We start from the raw sequence: 14931 nt of genomic DNA on the forward strand, positions 1-14931 counted from the left end.
GCCCTCCATATCTTCCGATTTTAAGGAAGTGCAGTTACGGAGTGATAATTTAATTTATCCCATTAATTCGTAATTAAGGCTCGTAGACGGATGACGTACAATCAGGTCGGACTGGAAGGGTCGGGTTGTTGAAGGCTTTCCCTCCGTTTCCGTCCCGATGACCGGACGGGTTACTGATGACGATTAGGGGACTGAACGGATGACGCACGGCTCTGTCTCAGAACGAAAACCCGTCCCGTTCGCGTCCCTGCACTGATTCCGGACGTCGGAAGGGACGACCTTTGTCCCGTCCCGTCCATCGTCCATGTCTCGAGGAACTATAGTTCTTACGAGGGAACGTAATATGTGGTATTCTTTCCCAACAATCACAGAATATAAAACCATGTATAAACAAATTACTCTAGAATGAAATGGAGCAAATTACTTTATAGTATCATCATTATCATGTATGTTATTGGGTTTTGACTGCAAGATAAATGGGCCAAACATCAAATCATGTATAAACAAATTACTCTTGAAAGAAATGCAGCATATTAATTTATAGTATCGTCATTATCATGTATGTAATTGGGTTTTGACTGCAAAATAAATGGGGCAAACATCAAATCATGTATCAACAAATTATTTTGTAAATGAAATGGAGCGAATTAGTGTATAGTATCATCATGATCGTGCATGTAATTGGGTTTTCACTGCAAGATAAATGGGGCAAACATCAATCATGTATACACAAATTATTTTTGGAATGAAATGGAGCGAATTAGTGTATAGTATCATCATGATCATGCATGTAATTGGGTTTTGATTGCAAGATAAATGGGGCAAACATCAAACCATGTATAAACAAATTACTCTGGAATGAAATGGAGCAAATTAATTTATAGTATCATCATTATCATGTATGTAATTGGGTTTTGACTGCAAGATAAATGGGTCAAATTTGTGATGCACTACCTGAGATATTTCAGTAATACGTAGTATTATATCATTGTTGGAATGTTAGATATATGAATGTTGATTTATCCAGTCAAAGGACAATATCAATGCTCAATTGTGTATCTGTCAATATTGATTAAGTTACATATTTTTAGAGAATACATTTTTTATTTTATCTCGAAGAAATTGGAAATAATTTCTTTCTTTTTAATTCTTTCGCAAAGGGGGTTTTGATATTTTTGTTGGAATGGCAATAGAGAAATAAATATACATATATATGGATTGAGAGAGAGAGGAAAAGATGTGAAAGAGAGGGAGAGAGAGACAAAAAGAGAGAGATATGGAGGGACTCAGAGATAATAGAGATGAGTATTGTGATGGATAAATAGTAGTGCTATAATAGTAGATGTGATTAGAGATGAAGCGGATAGTGGTGCATACACTCACACATATATGTATATATGAATGAGAGTAGGTGTAAATGGATATGATTTGGGGACATCTTTAATATGAAATGGGTATCGAGGTGATGGATTGAAGTTTCCTAACCAAGCAAATGGGGGAGGAAAATTGTAAATTTCAAGGAATGGAAAATGCAAAAAACTTGTTGTCTTGCTTGTCCTTAATTTGTGAACAAATTTCATAGATCTCTTATCCAATGATTCATTGAATAATATATATTTGAAGTCTCTTTTACATTTGGAGAACCACCTCCTTGGAGAGAAACATAGGTTTTCCAATTAGGGAGACGGGAAGGATAATCGGTGTTGTGGGAAATCATTTGAGTTCCCTTGATATGGTGCCTAGATGAAGGAGGATCATATTCACTTGTAGCCCCTCAGATCACATCCTATCTCCTCTAAAAATAACGTTGAAGTCCCCTTGAATTATAACTAACTATGTATGAGAGCTACCCAGAGTATACTGGGTCTCCATAACCCACTAATCTTTAATGACTTCCTTCCCATGTAAAACCAGTAATCTTCATTAAAAAATCCATATATCCTTTCTCTTGATAGGATCAACAATAGTTAAGAAGAAAGCCACTTGTACTAAGCAATGACAATTGCAGTTAGTTTTAAAATATAAATAGTTTTTAAAATCCACGTAAATCTAGGCGGTAGGAAATAATTTCTCACAATGCATGGTTTAGAATAATTTATGTAAAAAAAATTTAGTCATGATTTTTCATACTTAATTTGTAATCAATTATCTAAATGTATTCATTGTTTTATTTTAAAACAAAACAATATCGATAAAAGTATGTCTAACTATTCTTGTGATGAATGCAAGAACAGTAGTAAGTAGTAAGTAATTTAGAATTATATAACTTTAAGACACGAAAATAAAAAATATAGAAGTCCATATATCCTAAATTTTAATACATTATCTAAAATACATAATATATAAGATAAACCAATGTAAACATGAATACTTTATCAGTCGTTAATAATTAACAACAACATTACCTGCATCTAGCATATTATCACTTAAAAATAGGTACCTTATTATTATAAACAGGTAAGTTGAATGCTTTAAAATATTTTTTATTGATTATGAATCAAGTTAGTTTAATAGTAAACTGGGAAATTAACAATTGACCTATAATTTATTCAACTAGTTAAAATATATAATGACTTAATTGATCGAATTAACTTGTACATGGTTTATTGATTTACCAAAAAATGTGTTTCTGATGATCACATAATGCAAAACAAATTCCAATTAATTTGATATGGGTCTTATGATATATCTTGATTAACTAATTGATTTATGCGGTTTTTTTATATCAAGATTTCTTAGGAAGATCATAATTGTCAAAACTGTTATCCATAAAAGAATTTTCATAGGTTTAGATTTGGATAAAATTTTAAAAGGTTTAATATTCAAAGGAGTTGTGGTAAAGCTATGAAAATATTTTCCCACCTATCTCTATTCCATAAAATTTGATGTATTTTTTAATCTTTTATTAATATGTTGCTTTCAAATCCTCGAATTGATTATTTAATGAGTTTAAAAGTTTTTATAAATAACTGGGTCCAAAATAAAATCCGTAAATTTATTACCTTCTGAAATTTTAATTTGTTGTAATGATATTCGATTAATGTCTAAATAAATCGGCCCACAAATAAATTTTATAACTAATATGTATTCAGAAACATGATCATTATTCTTTTCAATTAATGTGAAATTATATTTATTAGTTAAGATTAAAATTACTGTTCTTGATTCTGAAATAAAAAATATAATGTCTTCCCTTGGCAGTAGTAATTCTGAAGTAATTATTTTAAATTTCGTTATCAGGTATGCACAAAAAACATATTATGAATTACTATTACAAAATTATGATTTGGATTAAAAAAAGTATTAATGCTGGTTGAACTTAATGATTTACATAGATATGGGGATGTCATTAATTCTGAATTGACTGCTGATGTAATTGCACTCGTAATTATAAGTCAAGTCTGACATAATTTGTTTGGGTCGTTTTATGACCATTATAAGTATATTTTTATAGATCTTCAAACCTCCTTCATTGAGTGGGATTAATTTATAATCTCATTGAACACTGTCAATGAAGTTTGTTTGCGTGAACTTTGCGTATGATAGTTTAATTTTCCTTGAGTTGGGACAAAGTGAATTGGGATATTGACATTCAGAGAGGTTTGAATATTTGTAGTTGGTATTAATTTCAGTGTTGGCTTGCTATCTAATTGTGGCGATCACTTTAAATAGTCATGAAATAAAAAATAATATATTGTTACTAAATTTATCAATATCAAAGGGATGAACATTGTCGCAGAAAATATTAAAGTCAATAAATTGAAAAGGTGTGAATTCAGAATTGATAAAAATTTGAATTGATAATTGGGTTATTATGCTTAAAAGTTTATTATGTGAATATCATTACCTGGGAGTTTATGGTTATTGGTTTATCTTATTGAAGGACAGTTGTGTTGAAGATATATTTGTTGGATCATAGTATAGAGAACAACTTAAAAATGGAATGACACCTTAAATTAGGAACCCCTGAATATATGGCTTTGAACTTTTGTGAGACTAGAGTGAACTTCTGGTGAGTTAGAGGATGAATCTTTCTGAGGCTAAGGTCAACTATCCTTTAGTCAAAGTGGTTGACTTGGATAAAATTCTAATGTTATGGTATTTACTGCTTTGTACAAGGACAGTGTACAAAGGTAAACTAGAAGGTGGCATAGAGTGGCGATAATTCTCAAGGAGTTCATAGATGAAGGTCAGTCAGAAAAGAGTTTTGAGATGAAGATCAGCACCAGGAGTCAACTTCCAAATCTACAAGGGGAAAAGCTAACAAATCTACGAGTTGCCCTAAGGAGTACTGATGCAAGGAAAGTGCTGTGTGTGGGTAAATTTGTGATTTGTTTACTTTCAATTGGTCATCAGTTAATAATGGCAGTTAGAATTTGAGTTACATGGTGAGGGTACATAGTTTATTGTCTTTTATACTTCTCTGGGAGTGGACATATGTGATATAAAAAATATATTGCATAGAGGTGTAAGGCTAGATCATAAATACAAGTAACACAAATATCAAGCACAACTCTCTGGATAGATAGATAGAAGAACCAGAATTTGGATAGATAGACATTGATGCATAGACAAATATAATTATTAATAAAAATATTTTAATATTGAGAGGCATATAAAGATATATAGATAAAGAGGTAGACATATAAATGTGCGCATATGTATGAATGGAACGATGAACAAATAGTTGCATAAAGAAAATCGGATGTATAAATATATAGGTAAATAGAAAGATATAAATAAAAATATATTGATAGCCACCTAAGTAGACACATTACAAGAGTGATTGAGAAATAGATGAGTAGGAAGACAGATAAAAATTTGTTAAAGTGAAGGTAAATCTTCACGCTTAAAAATTGGCCAGAATTTCTAATTAGCAATTGAAGCTATTCATTTATTAATTATTATTAATCAGAGTATGAAAGTTTATTTATAGAAAGTTAATTACTCCTTGATTTTATGAATTCAACATATTTTAAATCCAATTTTTAATTTTAAATCACGATATAATATTTGCTCGTATCTTATCCTGCAAATTCTTCGGTATTCTTATTTGAGTAAGCTGATTTCATTTATGAATTACTTAAGTTTGTATTTCATTAAATACCCATTTTACTAGGTTATTTAATCTACGACATCAATCATATAGGAATATTAACTGGAACAGCGCTCGTTTCTTTCCTCTCATCTCAGAAACAATCACATGGTGATCAAAATTTCCATCATTTTCTTCAAGGAAACCAAATCTGCCTGAATTTTTGTGATCTTTACTTTTTCTCCCATAGCTTTACATTTTGATATGTTATCGTCCCATCGCTCCTTTTCGTTTCATGATTTTTTAATCCATTCCTATACTTCATGATAACAAACATGTTTTGTTTCTGGAAATGACTTTTAAGAGCTATCTGTTAAAACAGTTTCAATTTTTCCCGTTTGTAATTTGTGGAAATTATGGCGTAAGATCATTTTGTAGATAATGTTATTGACAAGGGGAAAGAGTCCATCCGAATCAATCCATCAGCTTACATGTTATCCTAATTCCTAATTACCACTTCTATTATTTCTCCTGGAATCTTTTAGTTTGAGAGTGTTCTTTGATGGATATTTTTACTTTGATAAAATTTTGACTCGTTTCATAATCGGAATTCAGGGTTGTTTTTGATTTGCTATCCGGGGAAGTAACAGTTGGATTCAAGTTTTACAAATTTCAAGTTGATTGATTTGTGATAATGCGACGAAGCAATTTCTTCAAGAATTATGCAGTATGATTCTCTGTGAATGAATTTTGCCATGATTTTGTAAGGAGCTACAAATTAGTTTTACTCTTTCAACTGGAGTCCATGGAACTATAGCATAATTAACCAATGAGTTGATTATATCCCATTACCAAGACATAAAGGACGACCATGTACAGTTATAAATATTGCAAAATCAACTGATCAGGATTACATCAATAATAGGACAAAATCTAGCATTCAAGATTACCTCTGGAATAGGATCAAATCGAGAAGTCAAGATTACATAAAGAACATGATAGAATCAAACAACAATCCTGTTAGATTACCATCAGATGAGTTAAAGCGATCTTTAAAGACATGATTTGTAAATGCTGCAATGATATGATACGACAGCACGTTTATGTAAGGAAGAAGGCCTGACAGCGGCCCAATCCAAAAGCACGGGCCAAGCCCGCGATGGCATCTACTTAATCCCCACCTCGATGGAGCTTGAGGAGGAAATCACGTAGTGAGCTCTTCGTTAGATTAATTTCTTAATCCATGGACTATTATATTATGTATGTATATAATTGCATATTGTTAAGCACTCAGTTATAAATCCCAATTTGCATATGATTCACTTAATGACGAGATTATGACATTTATTACAATAAGTATGGTAATTAATTGTGTAAAGGCTAAGACTGTCTTAATTATAATGATGGGATTAATTAAGATAGACCAAAGTGGATTAAGTATCACCTCTTCCTATAAATACAGGCCAGGTCCTTGGGTCATATGGGAATTGACTTTTCTCCTGAGCATCCCATTACTCAGAGAGACTTCAAGAAGTCATCGGGTATTGATCCAAAAGGTCGCCTGATAAGGCTCCGCTACTAATTTCAACAGTAAGGAAATCCTTCGAGCGGAAATGCTCAGTTCACAAGAAAAGAACACCACAACGATCCAACGGGAGGGAAGGTCGAGAGGGAGAGAGAGAGAGAGAGAGAGAAGGGGTCGCCACCGGCTGACTCCTTACTCCATGGCTGCCCCAGGTTCCCGCAGGGAAGATCGTCTGCGCAGGAGTTGAGGGTGAGAGCCATCCTGAGAGGGAGGCGAGGGTAGGAGAGAGAGAATGGAGAGAATACTCACTTGGTTGTTTGCTGCCTTCTCTCCTCACGCTCAGCCCTTAAGTTAGGGCTACTTTGAGCTTTGTGGGCTGATTGGGCTTCGTGGGCCTTCGATGCTCGTAGACACGGCCCGGAATCATATCATCGCCCCGCAAGACTGCTTGATTCGACTAAGAGAAGACGCGATGGATCGAGGTATGTTTTACATTGATTTCCATTCACGTATGATCTTCATCATCCTTAAGAATTGGTGCAACCCTCCTGCGGATCTAACGCTCTCTACTTCTCTCTTGAGACGTCACCTCCTCCCCAGACTCAGTCGTGACTCGACCTTTCTTGTGCTCGCAGACCGACATATCATACAATCAGTTAGCAACTACTAAACAGTTATACGAAGTCGATTAGCCTCCTAAGCAGCTGGATTACGGCACAATGCGTCCATGAAACAGGTAAAAAATATCGTGGGCAGGCGAGTCGGCATCCTGTCCCCAACCTAACCCCAGGTTACAAGGGCACTGACACTTCATCACTTTATCCTAAACATCTTTCCATACTAACAATGAATTATGCATTTATGCTAAGAGTTTTTCAACCGTGTTTGCAGAGGGGAATATGGACACCATGTCAACAGGATAAAAACTTTTTGAAATCTTTAAAAAATGCAATTTATTTCCAGAAAGATTAAGAAGGCCTAAATTATATGAAAAAAGTGTGATAGGCCCAGATTCTATCGAATTGAAGCATCATAAAGTTTGACTCTACCTTTGGCGTTGACTTTCCCACTTCCAAGAACAAATGAATGCTAGGACTGCCCACCACTCCCAAACTGCTTCTGGATGTCTTGGAATGACACCGTAGCAGAGCCTCTCCTCTTAGATCTCTGTTGCGAAGAGTGTTCTTTCCATCCCGTCATGTAAATGACCTGAGAAATATTTAACACACCGGTGTCTAAATTCAAAAAAGAAGTTAAAATATTCTCATTTTAGAATAGTTTATTCAGAAATTAAATCAATGACTGAGGCAAGTTATCAGGTCACCTGAAACGTTGCTGGAATGGTACCATCTTCTGCAGCAAACATAGAGTCATACACCGCAGCAGTAGCCAATGCTGTTTCTCTTCTCAGAATCTAACTCCAGTCGAAGAAAAAGACTTAAATAAAGTGATATAAATGAAACCTGCGCTGGATTTCCCCTCAGAAGCACAATTCAAAGGGAAACAGGTGAATGAGTTGACGTTGATATTTATAACTCACCTTATTCCTTTGGAGAAGAGCGTTGGTTTCTCCCATCATTCTCAAATGCTCGATTAACTCCAATGCTAGCATGTTAAGCAAACAAAGTAACCTTGTGAGGTCCCTTGAGATACATGACATTGTTGTCAGATAAACTTTCTAGTCCAGCCATTGCTAAATATTTTCTACCATTTGTGGAAAAGAACCCATAAAAAATATTTGGCTCCAAAGTCAAGAACCTAAAATTCTGTTTATTGCATGGGGCTCTTACGAGTGGATAGATATCACGCAAAATCAGGTTTACTTAGTCAAGCCAATTCTTACCACTTTCATATCTAACGGTGAATTCATCCACGTCAACTGCCGGAAGAGTGAAGCCAGCCCTCGTTAATAGATTGCCAGCGTCGCGTACCTGGAAAGGTAATCAGGGGCTTTAAAACTTGTAAAAAAAAATAGAATGGAATAGAGATTGAGGATACGGATCAAAGAGAAGACAAGAACAAGACACTGTAGTATGCTCATGAATGGAAAACAGGATAAAAGAGGAGATTCCCAGCGGTATGTCTCTTTACCACATTCAGCAGAAGCCAACGTCACCCTCAAGTATCATTGACTCTCTATCCAGGCCTATAATTTAATTGAACTGTCAATCGTAACCTTTAACTTCCATAAAAATTATTCTAAGTGCTATCCATCAAGGGTAAATTTTTTATTGTTCCTCCCTGAAATAATTAAGCTCCATGATTGTATAACAATGGCTGAGAAAAATTATTACAGAGACAATGGTCGACATTGTTCAAAACAGGGAATATCCACTGCTATTTCTGAAGGACAACCGTCAGCAGTGCAACGGCAGTACAACGGCCACATTTTGAGGCTTTAAATAAACCTGTGATGGACTTGTTTCATTGAGGCTTTTCTTACCATAATACATCTCCAGGGCGGAAGCTCTGCTTTTTGCACTGTCCAGTCTCTGATCTCTCTCTCTCTCTCTCTCTCTCTCTCTCTCTCTCTCTCTCTCTCTCTCTCTCTCTCTCTCTCTCTCTCTCTCTCTCTCACACACACACACACACACACACACACACACACACACACACACACACATACATTGTTTCAGCCTAAATAGCTTTATGATTGAGGCTCGTGAGATACCCGCCATCTTCTTGAATACTGATATGAGCCATCCAGAGACATAAAAGAGGAGAGCACATACATGTGGGGGAGCAAGTGTGAAACCCTACTGGAAGAAGTGGGAATTGGTGACCCACAAATAAGAGGGTGATTCCTCAAGGAAAGGGTACCTGCTATTTTCGTATCAAGAAAAGGGACGAGATTTGGCTGGAGGGGAACTTCCGTCATCGGTTTTGAGGGTACCGATTCGGCTAATGCCATGGGAGGACTACTACTGACCTGGTCTGGTACTCATTTTCCTCTTGTTTTTTTTTCTCTTCATTCCATCATCTGATTGTACTGTGGGAAACTGTGGCACCGTGGATTTCTCGTTCTTGAAGGGGTTTTCGTCCATTTTTTTCCTTGGGATCATGCAAGACATATCAATCAATTTTCGATCCTCATTAATCGGATCTATATTGAGTCTGTATCAAATACACCTTGGCATCTCACGCTCCTTAAAAAAAATAAAGTTGACACATGTAGCTTATTAAAATACTAGGAGGATATTGTGTGTGGCCTCTGCCATTTTGAGCCCATAAAAGAATAAGAAGAGCACGCTTGGGAACAGACAAATAGAAGCGTAAAGAGTGGTAGAAAAAATATATATGTCATTGAGGAATCTAAGAAAAATCATAAAGGAATTTTAAGAATAAATGTACATAAATAAACTATTTTACGACCCTTAGCTATCAAAAACCGAATCGCGATAGATCTACGTACTTGTGCCAAGGGAGAAATCCGGGGGCTTATTCCCCCCTCTCGCTCCATCTGAGCAACTGTACATGCTATTCTTAATTCCCTGAAAATTCCATTTAAAAAATCATTTTAATCATTCCTCCAAATAAAGCTGGATCTACTTTGAGGAGAAGGGAGATAAACAACTTCAACGTTTCTCCTCCAAGGACGGCAGCTAAAAATAGGCCATCAGGCTTCAGTGCCAGTCTGCTCTGCCATTAGTTGAAATGAGACTTCAGAACAGGTTAACAACGAAATTGAAAAAGAATCGTAAGAAAAAATATCATGAGTGCCTACTTGTATCATGGCACCAGGAAGATCATTTGTCCAATGAAGTCCCAAACAACTGATTATCAAATCTACAGAGCTTCAAAATAAAATCGATCATAACTTCTCAAAATAAAAATAGAATTCACAACGCTCCAAGAAGGTTCTCGAAATATGCGCAATCAGATCAAAATAATCAAAACTTACTTCTCCTTGAGTGGAAGGAATTCCTCATCTCCAACCATGTAAAATTTCTCAAGATCGTCATCAGGTAAATCCTTCTCAGATTGTTTCAGTTTTCGGATCATATCGGAAGACATGTCCATCATGATGAGCTTTTGGATAGAACCTGCAATTTTGCAGGGCTCATGCTAATTAGCTGATTAAAGATATAGTTTTTAATTCAAAAATATTTACAGATGTTTACAATCTAAGCTGGATATAATTTTCGTACCAGGAAGGTGGATAGACCAAAGGGTCTAAAACAGAATCAAACAGAATCAATATATAGGAGTTGATATGATCAAAATGAATAGGAATTGCAGTAATAATGTGACTACCCTTTCAGAGTACATCCATTTTTCGTTTATTCATTCCTACCTTCCTTATAGAATCATGATCTATTTTTTTAAGATGACCCTCACAAGAACCCAACAGTTTCTATGGGGGAAAGTGGGATATGCTGTATAGAGGGCGAGAGAACCAGATAACGACAGAACTATTAGATTTTGCGGGCTGCGGAATCCTGCAGAATAAATCATCCGATATCCTTCTTTAATAAAACACGAGTGACAAACTTTAGGAAAAAAAGTTTATGAAGTATATCATATTACTGTATGCATGAAATGAAAGAATGAGAGAGGTTTTTTACACCAACTGAGGTCGTCAATACTATCATGGAAAACTCGTCCAGATTTTATCCTCTCTCATAGGAAGAATTCCGATAAAAATATCCTCAAATATCAAAAAAGAGAGAAAAAAACCTCTTCCACGGAGCAGACGCCTCACGGCTCCTAATGAGCCTCCCAAGCATAGTGCTGTGTGAAATGTCCTCTTACAATCCTGAAAAAGTACCAAAAAATTTGCAAGTCAAGTGAGATTGTGTAGTCTAAAAATTGCAAAGGAAAATATGCATTAAAAGCTGATTGTTCGACAAGAGATGCATTTCACAATAGGCTTATCTTTACTTCTTAATAACTGTAAACAATGACTTGGTCTGCTCTTTGACATCCGTTGACTTCAAAGAAGCCACATCGAGGAGTGTTGTCCACAAAATTTTCAAATGTTTTGTTCTTTCCAGTTCGAGCCCACAGAAAACAAAAAATAATGATATAGGACAAGAATTTTTTCAATTTTGTTGCAGACGTCGGTCAATCTCAATCTCCTGAACAAGGCTATCGAAAGACAAGGCCAACAAAATTATGATTTCCAGTTAATGACCTCGCAAGTTGTGAAAAAGTTGCTTTCACATCAAAACTACAAGAAGCTATTGACCGAAAATACGCAGAGAAATGAATGATATCACAAAATAGATTTCACTTCATGGCAAAGATAGTCCCCCCGTGGAAAAGAAAGAAAGCTTATACAACAGTCCGTCAGAGAGCAGCCAATCAACGACTACTTAAACTCTTAATCGTCCACCTTAGAAAAATAATCCAGCATCAAATTTAGACTAAGGCATTTTCTTTCATAAAAAATTAGATTAAGGCAATAGGGCTCCACGAAAAGATTCTTTACGCCAATGATTTTTCTACCACAAATACAGGACACGAAACTTCACAGGAACAGGTTCAATTATAAGTCTCAGTATATTTCATTTAAGGGCACGTAATTATATTACTGCAACGGGAGTAAAAAATAATAACGAATGAAATAATAAAAGAGAAAAAACCATGGGTATCTTATTGTATAACAAAAATTATAACAGAAAGTTATAAGATGGACATAATATCCTTCAACCACTACCTCCAATCGATCCAAGACATTCTCAGCAACCGTGTTCACAAGTTCATCCTTCTCTCCCATTATCCATGCCGCTCGATCTCTCTGGAAATTCTCAGAATAAAAAAAAAACAAATGTAAACATCACGGTCAACATAGCCACAAGCTCCAGACGCAGATATCAGCAAGAGCTTAAGGTAACATTATAAACATTTTTCCCAAGCTAATATTGGCCTCGCACCTGCCTTCTCTTGAGATCACGATCAAAAATCTTGAGGCGGGAATCATCTCTATCCGTTGAATAATGACTAGATCTAAGGCAAGGAAGTAGACGATGGTATCTGGCTGAGGTCCACTCACCCCTGAGAACTCTCCTCAACAGATCCATCTCATATTCCTTTCTCTTCTTCTCCTTCCCGCTCACATTCAGTCACGTAGTCCGAAACAAATAAAAACCCTCGGAATCAAAGTCTCGGCGCACAACAAACGAAGCAGAAATCATCCGAGGGAGAATTGTTGATAAAACACCACACAGAAATCCCTACAACGGAGAAGATCACATCAATAGGCCGCAAGAACTGCGTGATCGATTAGGCATTGAAAGAGACTGCGTCGGATTGAAATAAGACAAAAAGAGATGATTTACGAGCTCAAACCTATCGATTATGGTTTCAGGAGAGTACATACCAGAGAAATTTCTCTGATTAATTCCGAGACCAAATCTCAAATCTCTCCATGCCCCATAATTATCGGTTAGTTAAAATGTTCATACCAGCATGCCTATAAGCAGCTGAGGATGACGTATGTATTGTGAACGAACGGAACGGGACGAGACGAGACGGATGACGAGTTGTAACGGGACGGTGTCCCGGGGTGTAAGATCGTCCAGGACGGAGACACTGGACGGTTCGGGACGCTCTTCGTCCCAACCCACGTCCCATTTTTTTGGGTCGTCCAAAATCATCCCGTTGGGAAGAGGTCGCAACGCTGGCATCGGATTCAGTATGACATTTGGAATAAAAAAATGATGGAAATTCTGATTCACAGAAGTTTTAAAATTTGAGAAAATAATCATAAATTGAAATTTTAGTACCTTTGGACGATATAGTTTTCTCGTGCCAAAAGGAACTAAAGCATCACATCATGCCTTACATCCAAGGCCCTACAACAGCATGCTATTGTCAGAGCCACTGTTGGATTCTGAGGCCATGATTAACATAGTCCATATATGATTTGAGCAATTAAAGAAAAAATGGAATTGTAGCCGACCTTTAAAATTAATAAAAATATGAGTTGAATCCATGATTTCTTGTTTTCCCAATGAGTCTTGATGATCCATTCAGTTGTCCAGACTCTAGACGTATCCATGCAATACTAAACAAGTCGAGTATCTTTCTCTTCGTCCCAAGGAACCCCGTTATTAATCCATCATTCTGATTGCATTGGGAGGGCAAGGTAATGAATTCAAACCAGGGTTATAATTTTTGTTGTTATTTCAGATACAAGTCAGTAAAAAGAATAGATCATTATGATTGGTACATTAAATAATGATGGATTATGTATATGGATGAGATGGATATCAATGGATGGGTATACTTTTAAATATAGATGTGGATGGATTGACATGGATGGATGTCGAGAAGAAAATGATGAATGCAAATTGAAGGAGACTCATCATAGATCCTTCTTTTCTGCCAGGACCATGGCAAGTTGAAATGGCATGAGAACAGCTCCACTTCTGTTTTGATTTCTAACTTCAGTAAACAATGGGAAGCAATACAAATTGATGGATTTCAAAATCAATTTATTTCACTCGGTCTAGTAAAGTGTGAGTGATCCCAATAAAAGAAATTACATTAATTGAGGGTGTATGGACAAAGGAGAGAAAAACAAATCTATGATTCAAATGTTAGCCTAAAACTCCTATTAGATCATTAGATATTACTGTTTTGAATTGAACCATTCTCACCTGTCAAAATTTTCATCTCCTTGTTGATTCATGTGTTGTATTCCAGCTTGTCACAAATTTATTTGGAAACCCAGAAAATTTCAAAAAATCTCTTAAAAAATTATAGAAACTATAACTATATCTCATAAAAATCTTAAATGTATATTTTATGGCTTAAAAATGATATTTATTCAAATATAATGTCAAAAAGTATACTTTTGGACTTAGTAAATAATTTTATTCGGAAATTTGGAGTCAGAAAATTATATATATATATACTTAAAAAATAATCTTCATTTTTAATATAATGCTAAAAAATCCATAAAATACCAAATATCATAAAAATCAGAGTATCATTGTAATAATATATTTAATCACTTTCATCTTGATAACAAGCATATAAAATTATTTTAGTGTAATTAAAAATGGAATATTTATGCTACTAATATAATAATTAGAGTGCTATCAAAGGTCACTGAACACAATAAGTGAGAACAAGGATATGCACTTGAATAACCCTTGCATGTCTGAATCAAGTTAACTTTTATAATCCAACCTAATTAATTTTCTATGTCAATATATGTATATATATATATATTAATTGATCAATTATCAATTTAACCGAATCAATAAGTTGAGTATTGACCCAATTGAAGGCTATGCTTCACCTTGTGTTCTAAAACATATAAAGGAATGTATTGGCTTTCTCATGAAACCCTACCGTCATTGATTACCATATACGTATAGTCCCTCATTTGCTTGAAGCTCTTAGAATGTCTTGGGAGTAT

At 35.3% G+C, this 14931-nt stretch overlaps 1 protein-coding gene across 4 annotated transcripts; it reads right to left on the reverse strand.

Annotated features, from left to right (window-relative positions):
• Window positions 1-7471: 7471 nt before the first annotated feature.
• On the reverse strand, window positions 7472-12963 carry LOC144705781 (S-adenosyl-L-methionine-dependent methyltransferases superfamily protein). Of its 4 annotated transcripts, none has more exons than XM_078578608.1 (12): window positions 12883-12963; window positions 12556-12736; window positions 12220-12300; window positions 11238-11316; window positions 10462-10603; window positions 10285-10354; window positions 10135-10199; window positions 9973-10051; window positions 8404-8491; window positions 8101-8165; window positions 7885-7974; window positions 7472-7769 (listed from the first exon to the last, which is right to left on the reverse strand). In XM_078578608.1, the coding sequence occupies exons 3-12, from the start codon at window positions 12277-12279 to the stop codon at window positions 7650-7652; spliced, it is 858 nt and encodes a 285-aa protein (XP_078434734.1). In that variant the 5' UTR covers window positions 12280-12300; window positions 12556-12736; window positions 12883-12963; the 3' UTR covers window positions 7472-7649. The 4 variants fall into 4 exon arrangements, with proteins under 4 accessions (XP_078434734.1, XP_078434732.1, XP_078434733.1 ...); XM_078578606.1 differs by having other exon boundaries at window positions 12437-12736; XM_078578607.1 differs by having other exon boundaries at window positions 12437-12736; window positions 12852-12942.
• Window positions 12964-14931: the final 1968 nt, after the last annotated feature.

This window comes from Wolffia australiana, chromosome 7 (assembly GCF_029677425.1).
Source record: "Wolffia australiana isolate 7733 chromosome 7, ASM2967742v1".
In the NCBI taxonomy this organism is placed as follows: Eukaryota; Viridiplantae; Streptophyta; class Magnoliopsida; order Alismatales; family Araceae; genus Wolffia; species Wolffia australiana.